Here is a 23,630-nt window from a genome sequence, read left to right as displayed (position 1 = left end):
AACCTCTGCACCCCAACCCTCTAGAAACCAAAACTTCGACTCAACCAGATTTAAAACCCGTTACCATCAGGATAGGTACGTCGAGTTACTCGACCAAAACATGTGGGCTGAGAGAGTGTTTAACATAAGCCCTAACGGACCTTACGAGGAAATTGCTAAACTTTTAAAAGATCAAGGGTGGGATAGGCTTTGTAACCCCATGACCAACCTAAATGCTGAGCTTGTGCGTGAGTTTTACGCCAATGCTCTTCCAGAAAACCCCCTCACTGATATCTTTCCATATGAGACGGTTGTCCGGGGTCACACCATTAAATTTGATAGGGCAGCCATCAACAAATACCTTGGCAATCCCTTCGAACTAACCCATGACCATGAGTATGATGAATTTCACACCAAACAAAACTTGGGGCACTTTAAGGTTGATGAAACTCATGAAGAAATCAAACGATTTCTTTTGCTTGAGGGTTTCAACTATGACAAGAGTGAAGCCGGGAGAGAACACCGCTGCCAATACAAATTCATGACTAACCCGGCCAAAATAATCCAAAAGTTTATCCTCTACAATGTCATGCCAAGTAGCCACATGTCCGATTGTGTTGTGGAAGTGTGCCCTCTTATCTACTACATTCTTAAGGGCAAACCCGTGGATATAGCTCGAACCATTGCTTGGGAGTTGAGGAAAGTCGCTTTACAAGGGAAGGGTGAGCCAGCAGCCCGCCTATTCTTCCCCGGTCTCATCATGGGACTCATTAAGGATACCGGTATGAAGCTTCCTTCTGCCATTCATGAGAAAATTCGCAACCCCATCAATGATATTTTCATCACCCGTTTCATCATGGGTGAATCTAAGAAAGATAAAGGTAAGGGGAAGCAAGCTTCATCTTCTCAGGCACCTCCTCCACAGGAAGAACCCATGCCATTCCAACCCACTGCTGCCTTTGATTTTGCTAGCTACGTTCAGTGGCAACATCAAAGCAATATGCACACTTGGAATATGCTGACAGCTCAAAACCGTGCAAACACCTACTTCCAACAATCTCAGTATGTCATGCAGCAGCAAGTAGGCTACCCACAGGAGGTGATGGATCAGTTCATGACACCACAGGCTTTTCAGAACTATGTTAATTGGCCTGAGGGCATGCCAGGTCCATATGGAGGGGTTGGAGACTTTGCAGGGCATGAGAATGCAACCATGGGAGAAAATGTAGGTGGTGATGAGGATGATGATAGAGATGATCCAGCAAATGTACCGAGTGCTACATCTTCTCACGATGGCTCGGATGATGATATGCAATCTTAAGGAGGAGGAAAAGTCTTGAAAGCCAGTTCTTCATAGAGTGATTTTATCAAGCTTTCATTCATTTCTTGCTGTCTTCCTTATATTTCATTTGCTTTCTCTTTTGATACTTTTTGAACAATGTTACTTCTTTTGTGTTTTGATTTAGCACTAATGACTCAGTTTATTTTTGTATTAGTACAATCGTATTGTGTTATGTTGTATTGTGTTTCGTTGGCACAATTAATTTAATTAGTATTGTGTTATGATAAAGTACCTTGTGGTTTTAATAGCCAAAGCTTAAATTTCAATTCTCAGATGATTGATATTGATTCATAGTTATGATTAAAAGCGCAAAGCCAAGGTACAAGTTTCCAGTTTTTCTAGGTTTTTACTCGAATATGGAACGAGTACTTTGTGCAAATTTCATTTCATTTAGTTCTTTACAATAATTTATTTGTTTGTGAGTCACGTAGTACTAGCCTAAAGTGAGGAAACCTCAAATGTTTGTACATATGCAAGGAGACCGGTATTCATTGTTTAACTCAGTTGTTTTATGTTAAATCAAATAATTGTTTTAAATTGTGTGAAGGCATGGAAGTGATCAAGGCACATTTTTTGTTTATGAGTGAAACTTGACCACAAATAGCCTACCTTGTGAGAAGAGCGAGTACTTGCTAACCCACTTGAGCCAAATGAATCGGAGTCATCAATTATGAACTGTCAATTCATAAGCACAATGCTTGATGAACTTGCCCTTAAATTTAAACCCAGTTCATTTTTGACGCACTTTAGGACTCTGAGTTGTTTTTAATTGTTGAACCCCAAACTTTCAATGTTATTTGTCCCTTTTGCCTTAGAGTAAAGGAACATTCAAATAGGGTGTATTTTGATTCAAGTTGGGGAGAGAAGGTAGATGTAAACCTTATGTCAAGTACTATGGTGTAATTTTATCTTTGATCAAGACAACATGTTGTTGTAAATACAAATAGAAAAGAAAAACAATGTGTACATGAAAAGAGAAAGAAAAATCCAAAAAGAAAATAAGTTGTCAAGATCAAAGTGCTTCATGTTTAAGCACCAAGGGTTTGTAATGATTGGTAGGAAAGGTTGTGAAATTTAATGGTTGATACAAGGAATGTTCCTGATTGTTAGGCTTTTTGATTTCAATTGCCCCACATATGACATTTCTTTTGTAGCCAAGCCAAGTTATAACCCTCAAAGACCTTTTGATCCATGTTCTTTATGCCTTTTGAAATGATATTTGGATGGACACATAACTTGATTGGAATGTTAACTTGATTTCCGGATGTGTGTTCATAACCCTCATTTGTTTGTTTTCAATTGTTTATCTACTTTCAAAGAAGTGTGTTAGGTGTGGTTCGTGAATATATGTATTATTGTTTTGAACTATTTGGCATGAGCTTTGTACATAGGACTCATCTCATATTAGTCGTAGAATTCTAAATTAGTTGGAAACTTAGCCTTGCACGCACATTCATTTTGAATCATTATCTGAGAAAGTTTTCAAAACCTTTTGTACTTGTGTCTTGTTCTATTAACTTGTTTGATTTTCAATCTTTTGTTTGAGGACAAACAAAGAGTTAAGTTGGGGAGAGTTTGATAAGTGCTAGGAAGTGATATTTTCATGTTATATTTTAAGCACTTTTGTTACTTGTTTTGCAAGAAATTTAAGGAAAAGCCGAGATAAAAGTGATAATTGCCTTATTACGCTTTAATTGCCTTACTTTACCCAATTGTGCAGGATTTAACCTCAAGACACTAAGCAAGCATGAAAAAGCCAAGAAAAGTGCAAAAGGCCGCAGGTACTACACTGCTCGCGAGGCGAGCACAGCAGCTCGCAGTGGCGAACTTCAAAACAAAGCCAAAAGGCCGTGAGCACCCCCTTGCTCGCGAGGCGAGCAGAGCTACTCGCCGTTGCGAGTAAGGGCGGTTTGACCCTCCCAGGGTGACGTGGCAGAATCTTAATGGTGAAGGAATCAGAACTCGCCATGGCGAGTAATGCTGCTCGCGAGGCGAGCTCAAGCATAGTGGGAATTCTATAAACAGCCCACTTGCTATTCTTTGTAAATATCTTATCATATCTTAGCTTGATATTTTCTTAGCTTCTCTTAGATTTTAGTTTAGATATTTTCATAGGGAGAAGTAAGGTAGTTCTTCATTGAGTAAGATTGGTTTTGGAAGTTGGATCTTAATACTTTGTTGAGACATCACAAGTGTAATGAATCCTTCCTTTTCAATCCATCCTTGCATGGCTTCCATGATGATGAGTAGCTAAATACCCTTTGTTGGGATGAGAGGTACTTGATCTTGCTAAACATGTAATCCTTTTTATCTTGCAATATATGGTTCTAGCAATTTATATTCAATATTGTTGTTATTCTTGTGTTAATGCTTTCAATGAGATCCAAGATGCTTTGGACACAAACTCTTGAATCTTGAGCTAGAGTAGCAATATATCTTAGGTTAACTTATTTGACAACTTTGTTAATCTTGTGATAATCACCATAATCAAGAGTTTAATGCTTTCGGATGCTTAATCAGGCTGGACACGGTCGATTAAGTTATCCGATCGACTTTGTTATCGTTTAAGGAATTTGGACACGAATGTTTAAACGATAACTTAGAAATAATTATATCACTTTGGACACGAAGGATAGTTTAGAATTGATTGTGATAATGTTGTTTACAAAGCTAGAATTCGTATGGATCATTAGGTTACGTGTGACGCTTGGTTAAGGAACGCTACTCCTAACAAGTTTCAATCCTTATTTATCTCAACTTTTACTTTTTGCAATTAGTTTAGTTAGTTACATTTCAATTCAAACAAACAAGTACTCTTAATACTTGGAATGATAGTCGATGTTAAACTGTCATTGATAACGCACTATTCCCTGTGGAGACGATACAAAAATACTTATCTTGTTTGATGCAGAATATACTTTCATCAACCAGCTTGATTAAGAACAACAGAAGAACCATTAGGTAAATTGACATAAACAGGTGGAATGGAATGTATAGAAGTAAACAAAGATAAAGTAGTGCATATATGTTCATTTGCACCAGAGTCAAGAATCCAAAAAGAATTGGAAACTGAAGAGCATGAGTTAACAATGGGTATACCTGCAGATGAAGAAGAAGCAGAATAACCAGAAGTGATATTGGGAGAGACATTTATGTGGTTAGTAGTGGGGCCAGGGGAAGGGTTAGGAACTGAGGAAACCAAATTTGCTTGCTGAAGAAGCAGCACAAGTTGATCAATCTTCTCCTGAGCCAAACCAATACTACCAGATACATTGCTTGCATCAGAAGATTCTGCTGAAGATGCATTAGCATGAGAATTCATAGAAGCTTGAGAATTCACATTGACTTGTGGATTAGGTTTGTTAGGAAAACCATGCTTCAGATAGCAATACTCAATAGTATGATTATATCTATTGCAGAAACTGCAATATCTGCCAGAAGATTTGTTAGAAGATCCCCTTCCACGCCCTTGAGGTCTTCTAGCATCTGAAGCATTCACAAGTACAGAACCTTCTTCTAGAGAAGGAAGAGAAGGAGTATATACATTGTTACTCTCCTCCTGAACCACAAGAGAAAATACCTTGTTCAATGAAGGTAAAGGATCAAGTAAAAGCACTTGAGTTTTCACAACTGAAAACTGATCATTGAGACCAGTTAAAAACTGAATTATTTGATCTTCAATCCTATATTCCTTGTTAACTCGCATAGCAGCACATCTGCACTGATGAGGACAAGTACAAGTTGGAATTGGACGGTGAGAATGAAGTTCTTCCCATAGTGCATTCAATTCAGTGAAATATTCCAACACAGATTTGGAACCTTGCTTAAGATTGTTAATGGAGGAACGTAGATTTGCAATGCGAATACGATCAACCTTGGAAAATCTCTCCTTGAGATCTTGCCAAACTTCAAATGCAGTGTTGTGAAAGACAACTGTTTGTGCAATTGAATCAGAGAGTGAAGCAATGAGCCAAGATTGTACGAGGTGATTACACCTTTCCCAAGCATTTTTGTTAAGATCATCATCATCAGGAACAGGAAGAGATCCATTGATGAATGAAAGTTTGTTCTTCGCGCCAAGAGCGCGTTGCATTGATCTACTCCATGCAAGATAATTGGAACCATTGAACTTTGGAGAAATCACCACAGAATGTGGACCTTCGCTAGGATGAACATAGAAAGGAGATTCAGTATTTTGATTGGATGGTTGAGAACGAACCATAGTGTATCAATCAGAAAAGAACCAAGAACAGAGGATTGAAGAACAACGAAGAAACTAGTTCACAACAATGGTGAAGTGAGAAAAGAGAATCTCAACAAGAAATTGAGATCAAAAGAGAAGAATAATCGGTGAAACAAAGAAGATTCACGCGAAAAAGGATGAAGAATCAGAGAAAAACGAAGCTTGAGCTTCAAGCTTCCATGGCGGAAACGGTTAGAAAAGAGAAAAGGATCGTAACTAACTTCTCTCTCTTGAGAGAGTCTCGTGATACCATATTATGAATGAAGTAAAAATGATTCTTATTATTCAATGTTAGAGAGTACAAGCATATATATACATGAAATGCTAGTGCAGAATAGCTATGGTGAACTAGCTCATATGGAATACAAACTGAAACTAGGTTTAACTAGATAACTTGCTGCGCAAGTTATCTTCTATTCTAGTATCATCCAATAGGACTGCTTAAAAAGAAATTAAGAAACTCAGTTTTCTAATGAATTCCTGAAGAATTCAATACTAATGCATCCCTGAAAGATGATTTAAAATTTAATTTTTGTATCAATGAATTCCTGATGAATTCAACAGTGATGCATCCTGAAGGAACAAATGATTTATCAGATTTAGTATATAGTTTTTGTAGAACTCAAAAAGAATTTAATAAGGATACATCCCTGAAGGATTAGAAGGTATTATAAATTTTATTATTTTTATCGTACTCTTGTCCTTGATATTTATTTTAACATTGGCGTATTTTAATTTTGTGATGAATAATATTTGAATGTGTATGAATAGCTGCCATTTTAAAACTGACAATGCAAATGATTAGCATATGAATCCATCCATATCCTTAAGGGTAACTAGAGCATAATTTTATGAAAAAAGATAACTCAAAGATGGACACGTAATGATACCCTTATGAAAATTATATGGGACACGTAATGTTTTCCTGTTGCATTAATCCGTAAGAAATAGCATATCACACTGTGAAGAATTAGCTATAAGTATTTTATTTGTTTATACTTTGTGAAAAATTAACTATAATTATGTATTCATGAGTTTATTTTAACCGTGGCTATTCTTCTAATAAATTATGCACATCGTGAGAACTTATTTTGTTGTGCTCTATATGTTAACATTGTGATTTGATATGTCACAACTAAATTCAAAATAAGTCTTGATTTTGGTTTGTGTCTGGTTTTAAAATGTTGTTTTATGTTTCAACTAAAGGGCTAATTAAGTGGAAAAGAAATAGTATCGATATTTTTAAAGTTGATCCAACACTTACGATATTTATTTTCTGAGATGATGAAACGTTAAGGATTTCATGTATAATATTTTTGATTCAGTTGATTTAAAAACGATTTTACTGGATACATTACTCTAAATCCTTTTGAAAATTCATGGGATGACATGTCGAGTATCATTAAGCATGACTTTTAAATCCATTATTTTATTGGATCCAAATTGGGTAGCCTTGCATTTAAAATTGCAGGTGAAATCAATATTAAAATTTTGATTTGGAGCAAGAGTTTAGAGACTCGGTTGATCACATAAATTCCAATTTGTCCCAAAACACTTGAAACCCTATTTTTTTTCTCTCTTAAAAAAAAATTGTAATATAGTTTCTGAAGAACTAAGACTTTGACATTGATCATTTGGGACATGCTTCCTGGAGAAGTAAATATTTAATATTCAAGCATCCTTGTAGGATTGTTCAAAGTAAAATTTTCAAATATCATTTTAAAATTGCGGTATAGTTCCTGGAGAACTAATGCTAAAAATTCTTGAAGGATTATATGTGTAAAAAAAAAAAAATGTAATAGAGTTCCTGAAGAACCCAAGACTTTGATATAGATTGTGACATACTTCCTAACGAAGTGGATATTTAATATTAAAAGCATCCTTGAAGGATTGGTTAAAGAAAGAATTTGTATTGGTCGTATTTATGATGATTTGATCTTTTGTTCCTGAAGAACTACGCATTAAAACATAAAGGAAAATATGAGACAATGTGTGTATTTCTATACCACTCGAATATGCTCCTGAAGTAGCAAATAAGTGAATATCTTCAAGAGTGCGTCTTGATTAAAATGGTGAAATGTCACATTGAACATCATCCCCATAAGTGAATGGCTCATACTATTTGTTTTATATAACCGATGTAGTGGTGATAGTAATTTATTTAGTAGAGATTACTATTAATCTGATACATGTATAGGTCATAAAAAAAAATTCTTCTTTCTTTTTGCATAAGACTTCTAGAAGGCTTGAATTACAAGGTAAACACAAATTCTTCTCTACATAATTCTTGAAAATATCCTATATGAATTGACATTCTCTTATTGACTTCTAAATCATTCAAGATTATTATCTCATACATCTTACATGTTAGATATGTATATTTTCTGATGAAATAAATTTATTTGATCTTGATCTCACATGTAATTTACATTTTGGAGATGTCAAACTTTGGAAAAATATTTTATTGTCAATTTGTGTTGCCGAAATGCGACCTTGAATGAAAAACTCTATAATTTATAAACTTTTACTTGTTCATGAAATTTTGTGTTTAGTTTATTGATATAATTATGGTAATGCAAAATATAAATCAAGGTTTTAGAATATTCATTAGATAATTTTATTTGGGTAGAATTTAGTTGTTGTTCATTATTGTTTCAAATGCATTAGAATAAATGAAACATATATTATTGTAAACCAGAAGTTTACAATGTTTCAAACTTCAAAGGGATAAAAACAAATGAAACACATATTATTGTAAACCAGAAGTTTACAAATCATCTTTCAAATGGTAATTCTTAAAAATATTAAACAATCCCTGAAGGGTTGCTCAAATAATTATCTTTCTTATCATTTGTAATAGAGTTCCCGAAGATCTACAAGACTACTCACAACTCCTGAAGAGTTAATGTATTGTTACATAGAGTAACAAAGTTACACATCGAGGTTGCATTCTAATATAATTTTATTAAGTTTTAAGATATCCATCTAAATGGATATCATATTGAAAAGAAAAGAGGAGGTGTTAAATATCTCTATATTATGAGATATATTCTGAAGTAAATAAGTGTAGTAGAAAGTAATTTTTGTCTCTAATTTATACTACACTTACAATATAATTTTTTGTCTCGTAATATTGTAAACCTGAAGTTTACATATTATAATTATTTTGTTGTTGGCAAGACCGGTTGAGTTATCCCGGATTCATTATGATGCGGAAATAGTTAAATTTTAATAGATTTATGCTAAAGGGTCAGAAGATTCTTCAATCAAATAATTTTTGTCTTACCTTTTTTTTTTCTTCTTCTTCAAGGAAGTAGAAAATATGAGAATTTTAGTCTTTCAAATATATGTAAATGCGTATAAGGTGATATTTGCGAACCAATACACCGAAAGTGTGAATCAACTAAATGACATGTATGATTATTCTTAACTCCCAAACGAGAAGTTTGTGAGATTGTTCTGTTAACAAATTTGACAAAGAGTTTATTTTCTGAATTTTTCAGAAAGCATTTGATAAGTATCATTTGTCAATTGAAATTGATATTGATATTGAACAACTGCTAGCATACGCTCGTAAAAATGGACTTGAAGATCCATTCTTTAGACGTCTAAAGTTAATTGTATAAATGATACTTATGAGAGCATAACTTCTAAATTCAACTTTGGGAAAATGTATTCTTGTATGTTAAGATATTGTTTCGCATCAAGCCAGCAAGTAGCTACATGTAAGCCCTCCCCTTAATTTATAATTTATTTTAGGTCAACAACTTATTATTTCTCATCTAAGTAAATTTTTGGATGTGTTGTGTATAGCACAATTGCTCTAATATAATGCACTTAGATAGATCTTGAAAGAATATTGGGAAAATATATCGATATGAATCTTCATCTATTATAAATTATATTGAGCCAACTTGTTTACAGCGCAATAGACTGATTATCAATTGATGAATTAGTTTTCCCAATATTAGGGGGAGAGAATAAGCAGCTGAAAAATGTGAACCTTAAGTTCAAATAAATTATTTGAAAATAAATATTATTGTGTCTTCTTGATCCTCAAGATATAACTCATTTGCAAAGTTAAGAAATTAAAATAGCAGCTGCTAATGCTCCAAACAAAATAGATGTCCCATTCAGATAATATAATATTGCAAATGAGCGTCAACCATGCATGAAGTGTGGTAGACCAATCGGTTCCAAATATAAAAATCCTCGAACAATAAAAGGAGCTAAAAAGAAAGATAACTCAAATGAGGATGTGGAAACTATAAAAGAGTCGTTTGAACTTCATTGAATTTTAAGTTCCAGAAGAACTGACCAGATACCTGAAATTTTTGAAAAAGAAAGAGATCTCAATAAATTATGTCATGACTGGAATGAGTTGGAACCAAAATAAAAAGTCAACGTTGATGACGTTTTTGTTGTAAATTTAATATATATTTCAAAAGTTTCAAATATTTTGTGTCCCATATTTTTAATTGAGAAATATAGAAAAGTATTTTAATTAAAAATTATTATCATATGAGTAATTATTGTGTTTGACTTGGTTTTCCAGACATGCTTTTAAATCCAAATTTTTGTAACTGCCTTTCCTTTATATCTCTTGAATGTGGGAATATTATTGTTCTTTTTCTTAACTATTTTATTTGAGCACTTATTTGCCAAGTCAAAGTATAACGTTTCTTTTAATAGCAATTTAGAAGGAATTATTCTTGCTTGACTTAACAATGATATGGTGCATATAAAATGAATTCACGTATTGCATGGACAATGGCTTTTTATCACTTGGCTTTGAGTTTTATCAAAAACAAGAAACTTGTCCCTCACTTCCTATTGTTCTATGGGTTACATCTTCCTGAAAATAATTCTCCTTGTTAGTTCTGTTTCCTCGATTATACATCGAGAAGGGTCTGTTAAATCCTGGGGGATTAGCGTATAATTACGCGGAAAATCCTTAAGGACAGTGCGATCAGCACGTCTCAGACTATTTTCACCGTTTGTTCATTTTGTAGTTCTCTTATTGAATTGATGAGTAGAGATGATGATGGATGGGTTATGTCAGTGGTCAATTCAACACAATCTCAAAAAAGATAAGTTTATTGATCTCTATTTTGTTTATGTTTAATCGAGTTTTATATTTATATATTGATTATTATTTATAGAGATAATCTTGTGCCTAATTTTACAACAATCTTAAGGATTTTCATAATTTAAGAATTATCTCTATCAAACTTTTTCTAAACACTAGACCTTTTGATTCACATTCAAAATTGGTTCCGAATGTTTTCCTAACCTCACGAATTGCTATCCAATTTCCATTTCCATTAATAACTATTATATGTGTAATTTGATTTGGATCATTGGACACTAGATTGCGCATAAAAATGAGGTACGTATGTTTACCATCTATCTTGGTAGATTTGTATCGAGATACATATCATTGAATCATGTGATCAAAATGTGAACTTTCTTGTGCTGCTAATGTTTTTGGTAGATGTATGGTTATCAATTTTTATTGGCTTTTATGTTTGGCCTTAATATGCTGTGTGATATTTATGAAAAAGTGAGCTCACGTCAGTTATATTTGAAAATGTTTAAAGATATTTGACTGAACTATTTCAATATGCATTAGATCTTAGAATTTCTTTTTGTTTCATCCTAGAAGTTGATGTTAACATTCTTGGGTATGAACCATGAAAAATGTTTATTTAAATGAGTAAATTGTTGTTTGAACGAACTACTGTAGTCTTTGTCCCCACTTTGTGGATTAATTGATCATTTTTTGGTGTTTGCTATATGTGTGTGTAGTCATTGAAATGTTTGTACCATATATGTGAATTTGAATGGTAGGAAGCGACAAGTATGTATTCTTTTAAAAATACTTACTTTGTTATAATTGTGAATTTATGTTTTTTGTGATTTGGTGAATGATGTAAATTGTTATTGCACGATTTAGAACTGGTTAAGGTGGTCAGCCCCTTGCTTATGGAGGAGATATAAAACTCAATTCTAATTAGTTGCATGTGCTTTAAGGATCACTTTATTTGACAGATTTTCTTGGGCAAAATATCAATATCTTATAATTAATTTGAACGTATATATAGTACTGCTTGAGTTTTAAAGTATGTATAATAAAGTATTTCTGTGGTGTGCTATGTTTACGAGGACTTACTATGTTTTGTAGTGATCTAAGTAAATTGATAGTGTAGAGAATCATAAATTGTTAAGTTTGTTTATAATTAAATATTCTTTTGATTTGCCTTTGTCCACTTAATTTTGTTAAGTTCTTAAAAAAAAAAAATTATTGAGATTTTTTTTGTGTGAGTATGTACGAGCATCCTCATAATTTTCATTATGAAATACAATACTCATTTTTTGGGAGTGTGCTGACACGAGTCATTATTGAGAAATTCTTTAAATATTAATATGATTTGCATTTCATTTAGCTTTTGAGACTGTTGCATTTTGGTTGTGATAATTTAGTTTTCTTATCTATGTATTATGATACTAAATTGCTAACACTTTCTCAAAGAAGATATAGGCATCTGATCAAAGTTGATCAAAATTGCCGAAATATGTTAATGATGAATTGATGAAATATATACTATGAGTTATCCATTGTATTAGAATAATACAATGATGTTTAATGAAATTTGTTTATGAGAAACTATATATTTATGGGATTTACTTTTCATTGTGGAAATGTTGTCACTTAAAAATTATTCAAGTAGACCTGTTAAATAAATCTATACATAGAGTTATATTTTCTCAATGTGGGGGTTTGTCGCTTAGACTTTATCTAAGTAGACCTGATGAAGTATATCAAAGAAGTCAGTTTGACAATATATGAAATATTATTTAGAGTTGATGAACCATTGCATCAAAATAATGCAATGATGTTAATTGAAACTGAAATCCAATGAGAATAAATCAAAATGTACAATTACTTTACTTATTGTGGGGATGTTGTCACTTGAAGTCATTCAAGCAGACCTGATAAATCTACAAATAGATTTATATTTATCCACATTGATAGTGATATCGCTTAATAATAATGTAAGCAGACATGTATAAAAATAATTATAGAGATCAAGTTTATTGTTATAGACTTTGATAAATATATGAGTTTGATTGACTTAGAGACGTCTTAGCCAATCTTATATGATGAAAGAAAATTGTCTTCATCATTTGTGTATAATGTAGCTACTAAACAAAGCCCCTTGGGATGAAATAAATTTGTGTACATCGAGGGGATTGGGACTTAAGCCACTCGAAATTAATAAGGGATGGGAACCCAACCTTTGTGATTGGAGATCCCATGAATAAGGTTCATATGGGTAAGAACAAGTCACTTATTAGTTCTGCTAGCACCAAAAATTAGTTAATTAATTTTTGTTCTCGTCCCTTTCCTATGGTGTGTGTGTGAAGTGCTAGACACTGCATTACTGAGAGGATAAGTCTACAAAGCTTTTAATGAATTTCATATCCCTTATGGGTGGTGTATGATTTGCAGCATACACTTAATGAAATCACCTATGTGAGTGTCAAGTGGGGCCGCTTGTATGAGATCTTGGCGAAATCTCTGGAGCACTCATGAAATAATCCAGGCACGCGCACGGCCTATTATAAATATTAATAGTGGATGTCCAAATAGCAAATGGGTTAATGGGCCACACTACTAGGTTATTGGGCTTAGTTCATAAGCTACTCTATTTTCCTATAAATAGAACTCATTTGTATCATTCAGATGCACATCAGTGAAAAAGAATACTTCTTTCTATTCACTCTTCTTCTCCTTTTCTCTGTTACTATCTTTATTTATTTTCATAACATAGTTAAAATTATTGCGTGTCTTGTAATTATCTAACCAATATCAAAGGTACAAAGTCCATGCAAAGTGAAGAAAAACAAGTGAATTTTGCCTAAAGACCCCGCAGACGCTGGTAAACAAAGCATGAAAAGTCCTCCAACCGCTTGCGCGGTACACACCTGCCCACACACCTCACGCACACCGAACATGAAAATAGGAGAGCTGCGACCAAAGCAACCAGAAATTGCATATTCCAGCCTTGAAAACAAGATTGAAACTAATTCTCTTCACTTTGTGTATTTTTAATTTTATTTCTATTTGATGATGTATTCTGTTAGCATTAGTTGTTAAACTATTAGATTATGCTTGAATGATGATCCTCTTTAGAATTGTTTGAAAGATGTTTATTTAAAATATTTTGTTCTTAATGTTTTTCAACTTTTGGTCAACTTTGAATCGAATCTAAGTTATGAATCACTACTTTCTTTAGGTTTTGGAACCTGTTGTCATGATCTAGATATATAATTTTTAAGGTAGTTGGCCTAAAAATAGGAAATTATGCTTTTACTTTTAGGCTTTGTTTGACAAGGCTAAGAAACTAGTTTATAGCTTATAGCAGATAACTTATAATCTCGTTTGACGGAAAAAGTCTTGTTTGATAACAGTGTTTTCACCACGAGCTTATAGCTTATTTTACGAGCTTATAGCTTATTTTCTAGACATTATTTCAAGTAGCGTTTGAGCTTATAGTTTATAGCTCATCACATTTTCTTCCACTTTTACCCTTATTATTTTATCTAAAATCCATTTTTACCCTTTACAATTTATTATAATTTAAAATAAAAACTGTAATTTAATTTAAATTCAAACCATGCGAAAGTCCAAACGGTATCTTAGCTTTGGTGACATCACGTCTTTTATGTCCTCGAGTAAAATAAAATGGAAGGAATCAATTTTAGATGATTCTAAAAATGAAAGATATTTTGAAAAGATATTTTATTTTAATGATAAAGTATATAATATATATGAAATTAATAGATATAATTTTGGAAAATAAGTTAATTTAATAATATATATAAGATATATGAAATTAATAAATTTAAATTACTAAATTTTAAATATTTATATATTAATGTATATTAATTTTATTATGAATTAACTGCTAATTTTTTTAAACACTTCAATTAGGTTATCAGTTATAAGTCATTAGTTATCAGCTATAAACTATTAGTCATCAGTCATCAGCTATAAGCTATCAACTATCCGCTATTTTTACCAAACCAAGCCTTAAAGGGTGACATAAAATAAGTTGATGTTTTGGACAATTTATCATCCACCTTAGACATATTTTCCAAGATAAATTCTACATTAAACCACTTTAATAGATGGTTTGTGTTAGGAGTCTCGTATCGGATAAATAAAAGTGTTTCATGTGATACTTAACTCATGAGACTCCTTGTCAAAAAATAAAAAACTCATGAGACTCTCCCACCATCTAACAAATTAGTCTTTTGAATTGAATTTTCCTCATGGACTTAAGTCCTAACAGTTTATTGTTAATTACTTAAAAATAGTTAAAAATTCCAACAATAACAAACATCATCATTTTGAAGTTAAGGTTGATGATCCTTCTTATCCTCACAACTAAGACGATAAGGATGATAACAACCGTAAAGATGAAGACAGCAGTGAACTTCTAATTCTGAATGACGTTGTCAATGGATGTCAAAGTTTTGAATAAGTTTTAAGCACCAATCAACCGTAGGTCCACCATAGAACCCACCATAACTAAAATAATAAATTTATCACTTTTTGATTTTGATTTATGTAGGTTTCGTTGTTCCACGAAGGAACGGTATATTGGAACTTAAAAATCAAACAAACTATAGACTAGAAAAAGTCTTTTATTTCTCCTACTACTCGTTTCGAAGAAGACCACACATTACACTAGTACTTGTCTTGACTAGTTTCGGTTGACCAAGCCTCTATCATCAACTCTTCCATACATTAGACTTAGACTATAAATAAGCATCAAATTTTCATCTTCATTTCATAACTTAATTTCAAATTGAAAAATTATCTCTTCCTCTTCAAATTACCACTTCAATCTCCGTAACTTTTCTTTCCCTCTTATTACAATTTTCATCAAGAGTTCTTCTACCTCAGCTCAGTAGCTTCCATAACAATATGAAGGTTAGTAGTTAATACTTTACCTTGATTAATACCACTCTTTTATCTTCTTTATCAATGCTAAAGCATAATTGGTGAATTTTCCTTTTCTTTTGAACAATTTCTAGCTTGAATTTGAAGTAGTTCTTTGGTAATCTTAGTTTTAGAGTTAGAAAGAAAGCAAGTGTTTTGTTCTAACAACTACTTGATATTTCTATGACAGAAAGTTGTGTTGAAGTTGGAAATAAATGAAGACAAAATCAAGCAAAAAGCTATGAAAGCAGTCTCTGGCCTTTCAGGTATTGAATTAACTAAAATTCTGCTTTCTTGTTTCATGAAAAAAAATAAATTCTATTGATAGTGTGTTATAATATTTATCTCGTGACTCTATACCGTCGGTCACGTCTGAAATGTTTGATCCCGATTTCAAGTTCGATATTTTAGATTAATAAAGTGTATTGGAAATTGAAAATCTGATTGGACAGTTTAGATGTGGATGATTGTGTATGGTCACACTACACAATCCAAATCTATAGAATCAATACTTCGATCATTAAATTTTTTAGTGACATGCTAAGATTGTATTTGCAATATTGTTGCAGGGGTTGAATCAGTTTCAATAGACATGAAAGACAAGAAAATGACCTTAATAGGAGACATTGATCCAGTACGTGTAGTGGCTAAGCTAAGGAAGATTTGTCATGCAGAAATACTTTCAGTTGGACCAGCTAAAGAGGAAAAGAAAGATGAACCTAAAAAAGATGATAAAAAGAAGGAAGATGATAAGAAAGATTCACCAATGATAATTAATCCTTTCGTGCTCTATGGTACACCTACTACCTATTATAATCATCAGATGAATCCATACAATTCATACCACCGTGCCATAAGCGTTGAAGAGGATCCTAATGGCTGTGTCATCATCTAAATTTTTTTATTTCAAGGTTGATAAACAAAAAATTAATTCAATATTTTTGGTTGTATTTTCTTTCTTTATTTTTGGTTGTATTTTCTTTCTTTTTTCTGATGTACAGTGTTGGTTGTAATACGAGGTTTGTGAGACTATTCTTTATATAGCACATTCTTGACCAATATGATATTCTACACTTACACTTCAATTCTCTAGAAAATTTTCTTTTGACAATAGTACTTCAGAAAATTGAGTGATGGAATTTACTCCTAAGTATTAACAATTGTGTTCTGTCCCGAAACAAAGGTCTAGCCATGTTGTGTGGAGTATTATGAAAGATGTCCAAGATTTGATCCCTGGTATTAATGGATTCTCTATATTAAGAGTAAACTTTGCTGGTGGAAAGTTAATTCACTTTCTATGGCCGGCCGAATCACTCTAGCTCAAAGTTGTATTATGAGTTTTCCGAATTATGCGATGTAATCTTCAGTTAATCCCAAATCTTTTTGTGATGATGTGGAGGGGCTTTGTAGAAACTTTATTTTGCACTCTACTTCTAATGTAAGGAAATGTCATTTGATATTTTTGTGGATACTATTTGCAAACCTATGGAGGATGGAGGAGTTGGATTTCGTAATCTGGGAATAAATTACATGATGAAGTTGGATTAAGTGTTGATGACTTACTCAGATGCTCTCTAAGTAGAATTATTTGCACTAAATGCAGCTGTGAAAATCTTATTATTCCTTCTATTCAGGGTCATCCCAATAATTTAAGAGAAATGATATTTGTACATCCATTTTGTGATAACTTTTAGACAACTTTCTCTCTCATACTCACAATATATTCTTACTCTCTCTCTTCAAAAACAATGGAGAGAGAAAAATGAAGGTTGTCAAATAGGTTGTACCAAATGGTTGTTCAAATATCATTGCTCATAATTTAATTTTAAAAGTAAACGATGTCTAAAGCAGTGATGAGTATTATGATATATAATGTCTTTTTTGTTCAAATATGAGGCCTTTATACTTGTAAAGTTTAATGGAAAATAATTTGGCCGACCCTGCTTCTATTCATCATTTTCCTAAGCTCCCAACGTATACCATTACACTAATTTCCCAAAGATCTGGAAGTGAGAAGACCCTCATAGAAACAGGTGTTCCTTTGGAAAATTGTTCATGCAAAGCTTTTAACTAATGCTAAAAGGAAGCATTTAGGTATCATTGATGATGTTGTTTGCACTAGCTAATGCATCATATTCTTTATCACAAACCTTCTTAGACTGAAATTAGTAAGGAGGTTAGTGTGAAGTGGTTTCTTCCTCCTTTCACTTCTCATTAGAGGTATTAAGTTTTTTTTTTTGAATAGCAAAATTTTATTCTTGTCGAGAAAGTGCCAGAAGCACTTAAACTCGCAGTGAAAGGGAAAAAATACAAGGAGGGTGCCGCAAATATACGGAACACCGAAACACACCAAGAAAAAACCCAAGCACAAACCGATATGGAAACTAGAGGCAGACATATACCCACGAGAGTCGCACGCATATCCCTGCCTCTCACCCCAACCGCACCAAAACACAGCTGAACCCCACAAACCCTGCAGCACCAAAACTGTCAAGACAGCAGGCTGCACTCCTGCTGAACAACACAGAAACAAACCCGCAGCAGGAACACAGAGAGAAGGCGAGGCAAACAACCAGACAGCCACTACCTAAAACACACCAGAAAAATGCAGCTCCCAAAAACAAGCATTACATCCGCCTATTTACCCTAGCAAGGCACAATTTAGGATTCCAACACCATTCAAAAAAGAGGCAAGCCGGCAAATTCGTCCTACCTAACACCCACCTCCAAGACAACACTTTCACGTCCTCCACAATGTCATCCACCGTCAAACTAACCTCCTTAAAAATAAAATCATTCCTCGCTTTCCATAAAGCCCAAATCGTAGCGTGCCAAATCAACCAAAAACCCGCTTTCACCATTTTATTTCTTTCTCCCTCACCCCAACATTCCCAATGAACAAAAAGATTAGGTGGTATAATGAAGAAATTATCTAACCACCGCATCAATTTGAACCACACAAAACTAGCCACCTCACAATGAAGAAAAAGATGCGTCGATGATTCTTCCAAATTGTTGCACATCACACAAACCTTAGAGTCATCCGCCCCAAGCACGTTCCTCAAGGCAAGATTAATCTTGGTAGGAACACGATTAAGAATAGCTCTCCAAGCAAAAGCCACCACACGGGAAGGAGCCGGACTCTTCCACAACTTCTCAAACACCCCTTTTTCCCCTTCTGACGATGAAACCTCACTCAAAGTTAGCCCCTCCAATTTCTTATAGGAAGAACTAACCGAAAAAATACCATGATCCTCTAATTTCCACCTCCAAACATCAACTTCATTAGATAACCTCACACCTTCCAAATCCTCCATAAGGCTAACAAGGACCTCCTCCTCCCACATGAAGAGATGCCTCCTCCAATTTAGGCTCCATTCCATTCCAAGATCCGACACCAACCCCACCTCCCCCACCAACGCCTCTCTATTGGCTGAAATAAAAAATAAGCGAGGATATTTAACCCGGAAAGACGTCTCTCCTCTCCAAGCATCATTCCAAAAACTAGTTGAAAGCCCATTACCCACCTTCCTCTCCACTTCCGAATTAAACCAATTTGGGCTTCCAAACTCCCCTATCTTCACAATATCCTTCCACCAAGAAGACGCCAATCTCGGCCGCCCAATAGATGTTTCCATTAAGTGGTTTCTTCTTTGTTCATCCGAAAATATTAAAAATTCCAGAAATAATGCTATATTTTTGCATTATGACCACCCTAAACTAAAATTACTCTTCTCCCATCTGATTTTACTCATTTCCATTAAAAAATACATGCATAAGTTATCTCACGCTCAACTATTTTGATGGAAAGTAGTATCAAAATCAGATGAGAGAAGAGCAAATGACCAAATAACAGCAAACCACGTTTGCAAATAAAGGGACCCAGCACTTTTAATAGTGATAGTAAAAAAGCACACTCAAGTAATGTTGTGAAAAGTCTAAGGTACATGCTGCCATTTTATATTATTAATTCTCCTCTCTATTGTTTCCATATTTCGGATGTGGGACTATTCTAACTACTATATGTAAAACTAAGGCAATGTTATATGCTTCTAACTTTCAACGTTGAACTATTTTCGCCATTTTTGTCCATCACCACTTCCATTTCCTTCCTACCTTCTTAATCTTATAACAATAATTAACCAAGATTGTAGCTAGACTGAATTAATTAATGGCTGATTCAGGGTCTTCGATGAGAAGAATGTGGTGCTTCATCCCGAAACACTTTCAGTTGCAATATACTGTCATGTTGCAATGCCAGTTTCCATGTGGTCTCAAGAGATGCCCTTAACATGGGTGTTAACAAACCCGTTTTCCCTGTTTACCGCAAAATTATTGCTTTTCTTTTATTACATCATGAAGTTAAACAAGAGAATGATGATAACTTGCGTAGCAAGTTACCAGACTAGATAGCTACCTTTGTTCATTTTAGTTAGTTACTCTAGTTTCTATATTCTATGTGATTACCACTGTATTACTGTGCTCCTGCACTATGACTATATAAGCTGTAATCACTCTCATTTGATCAATAACAACAATATTATTTCTCTTATTTCTTCTCTCATAATATCTTTTCCTCCTTCCTTTTGCCTACTTCTTGGAAAATTTAGTTTTGAGCTACATAGCTCCCTCCTTTAACAAATAAGCATACATATGCAGTGATACACATAAATAAAGTTTACAATTAAAATGTTAATAATTGCAATACACATAATCAATTGTCTATCAAAAAAATTTCGAGGTTTTACGATCGCGCTCCAAGAATTTCAAGATACATTTTCATCGTTTTCCCAAATTCACCTGATCTCCTTCCAATATCTCCCTCATGTTATCCTTCATCAGTCCTTCCTGACTGATTGATAGTTGTACCTGGTTTTCCCCTTGTTGGTCCTGTTTTGCACCTTATGGTGACTACGCACAACATAGATTTGATTTGTTCATCCCTGATCCAGATTGGGTAACTCTCATCCTTTCTGTTTCTTTCTTATTTCCTTCTGTCTTTCTGCCATCATCTCTTCTTCCTCACTTTTCCCTCCTTCCCTCCCCTCAGTTTGCTTTCATCTGTGATGACACTCTGTCATTACTAGTTTTGTAGACATTTTTCATGTATATGTAAGGCAATTCATCAAGGTATTCAAGCTGAAAGCACAAGAAAATGAGGATTTCAAGCCATTTGGATACTGGAAAAATCGGGCCCCGATTTACCACACTCGGGCGCCGATTTCAGCAACATGGGAGTAGCTAAGTTTCTGGAAAAATCGGGCCCCGACCCTCCTGGTTCGGGCGCCGATTTGCTGTTTCCAGGGAACGAAATTTCGGCCTTCGGGGGCTGATTTTAGGACTCGGGGGCCGATTTTTGGCTTCTTATAAATATAAGAGAGGTGTTTCTAAATTAAGGGTTCACGTTTTTGGAGATCAAAAGGCATAGAAACACATAAGGAGAGATCTAGAGCAACGCTGGAGGAGATTTTGAGCAAGAATCATTCATGAATTGTTCTTGTAATCTTTCTTTTATCCCTTTCTCTTGTTTAATTGCTATGTGTAGCTAAACCCTCCATTGTTGGGGATGAGTAAACCTAGATGAATACCTTTGCCATGTAATTTGATTATGACTTTTGATGAAACTTATTGAATTGTTTTTCTTATCTCCATGCTTAATGCTTTTATTGATTGATCACCTTTAAATTGATTTATGGTTTATATTGTGAAACGGAAGTGGATTATGAATTTTGTGAGACTATTCTTTATATAGCACATTCTTGACCAATATGATATTCTACACTTACACTTCAATTCTCTAGAAAATTTTCTTTTGACAATAGTACTTCAGAAAATTGAGTGATGGAATTTACTCCTAAGTATTAAACAATTGTGTTCTGTCCAGAAACAAAGGTCTAGCCATGTTGTGTGGAGTATTATGAAAGATGTCCAAGATTTAATCCCTGGTATTAATGGATTCTCTATATTAAGAGTAAACTTTGCTGGTGGAAAGTTAATTCACTTTCTATGGCTGGCCGAATCACTCTAGCTCAAAGTTGTATTATGAGTTTTCCGAATTATGCGATGTAATCTTCAGTTAATCCCAAATCTTTTTGTGATGATGGGGAGAGGCTTTGTAGAAACTTTATTTTGGACTCTACTTCTAAAGCAAGGAAATGTCATTTGATATTTGTGGATACTATTAGTGAACCTAAGGAGGATGGCAGACTTGGATTTCGTAATATGAGAGGCGTTAATATCATCAATGGCATGATGAAGTTGGATTGAGAGTTGATGACTTAGTCTGATGCTCTCTAAGTAGAATTAGTTGCGCTAAATGCAACCTTATTATTCCTTATAATCGTCATGGTACTTAAGTTTCGTTCTATTACAACAAAAATCTTGATTATGAATGATTCTTATACAACAAAAATGCAAGAAGAAAAAACCTTTTTAAATAATTAAAAGGCTCTAGAACCAAATAATTTTCATAAAAGTTTATTTTTTTGGCTCCTTAGAATCTAATACATAATGTTTCACGTACCCTTCTTAGATCATGTGATTTTTTTTTTTGAAGAAGCTAAAATGGAATTTATTAAAATCACAATGAGTCCTGACCAGCACAAGAGGTGCTAGGCCAGAAGTCGTAAAATAGCAACATACAAATGATAGATGGGGAGCACCCAATTGTAAACCCATAGACCCGTGCATCTAAGACAATCTGAAAAACCCACAGGAAACATCACCTAACAAAGGACTATCATAGAAAACAGTAAAAGGAACACCAAATTCGAAGACCACAACTTCAAAAACCCCCAACCCTCACGCAAGCAGCTATCTCCATCACACCACGCAAACACCAATAATCTCACTAACCCTCCCGTTGGCCACCACCCATTTTGCCACCGTTTAAACATCACCGAAAACAACCTTAAGAAACGATTTTGATGCTCCGTCTTCCTACTGCATCACCACCACCACACACCACAAAACCGTCACCACACACCACAAAACCGCAACCACACACACAACCCAAAACCCGTATCTTCTCACCACTGATCCACCAAAACAGCATCACAACCTCCGCTATCACCATCACCTCCTCCCATCACCACAACATCACCACCATCACCTCCTCCCACCACCACAACAACACAACCATCACCATCTCCCATCACCGCAACATCACCACCACCACAACAACACAACCATCACCTCCTCCCACCACCTAACCAGTAACCTACATCACCACCATCACCGCCTCACCACCAAAACCATACCTACAACACTACCATCACCTCTTCCACACTAATCCTTATCACACCACCGTCACACCACCACCACATCACCGCACATCACCACCACTACGCATCACCACCACACCAAAAAAAAAAAAGCAACCAACCACCGCAGCTGAGATTGGCAGCTGAAACACCACCCCAAACCACCACCGAATCACCACCCAAAAACGCCAACCAAAGCCACTTCCTCACCACCACGGGAAAAACAACTCCACCACCACCACATACCCGCCCACAAGCACCGCACACAATCTGCAAGGCGATGGTTAGGACAGAAACACGAAGAACAAGCTAAGAGCACCCAGATCTGGAACACAGAAGAACCTCCGACGGAAGAGAAAATGCGTCACCGGAGAACGGAGAAGACGCGTCACCTGAGGACGGAGAAGATGGTGGTGCGGAGGGCCGACGCCGCTCGTCGCACCACCGGTAACAATGGTCTACATCTTGAAAATCAGAGATTGGATATGAGGGAAAGGTAGGCGGCTGGAAAGGTAGGCGGCTGTGTGTTTCAATACTTTTAATCAGTAAACCCCATCCACATCAATGTGAAGACACACTCGTTGCTAATGGAAAGAGAAATGCTAGTTGTAGCGAAAATATTACGATGCCGGTCTCTTTCTATTATTGTCACCCATCCAACCGTGTATTTCCAATAAAGCGTAGGATCCAACCATTCAAACACTTCTTGAAAAAACTCGGGACGTTATTTTCCGCCATGAATGGCCTCCGTCTAATGGAAAACATAGTCATTAGTACTGATCCATGAACTAT

At 34.6% G+C, this 23,630-nt stretch overlaps 2 protein-coding genes across 2 annotated transcripts; one reads left to right on the top strand and one right to left on the bottom strand.

The window, feature by feature from the left end:
* Nucleotides 1-4,244: 4,244 nt before the first annotated feature.
* On the bottom strand, nucleotides 4,245-5,543 carry LOC146958356 (uncharacterized). The gene has a single exon (XM_085752025.1). The coding sequence runs from the start codon at nucleotides 5,541-5,543 to the stop codon at nucleotides 4,245-4,247; it is 1,299 nt and encodes a 432-aa protein (XP_085608151.1).
* Nucleotides 5,544-15,349: 9,806 nt separating this feature from the next.
* Nucleotides 15,350-16,615, top strand: LOC146958355 (heavy metal-associated isoprenylated plant protein 12-like). Its single transcript, XM_085739863.1, has 3 exons — nucleotides 15,350-15,567; nucleotides 15,767-15,842; nucleotides 16,146-16,615. Exons 1-3 carry the CDS (start codon nucleotides 15,562-15,564, stop codon nucleotides 16,469-16,471), a joined length of 408 nt encoding a protein of 135 aa, XP_085595989.1. The 5' UTR covers nucleotides 15,350-15,561; the 3' UTR covers nucleotides 16,472-16,615.
* The last annotated feature ends 7,015 nt before the right edge of the window (nucleotides 16,616-23,630 follow it).

The sequence above is a fragment of the Medicago sativa genome, chromosome 1, assembly GCF_051527215.1.
Source record: "Medicago sativa cultivar Bolivia chromosome 1, Bolivia_mono, whole genome shotgun sequence".
NCBI lineage: Eukaryota > Viridiplantae > Streptophyta > Magnoliopsida > Fabales > Fabaceae > Medicago > Medicago sativa.
This window is presented reverse-complemented; position numbering and strand designations above follow the sequence as displayed.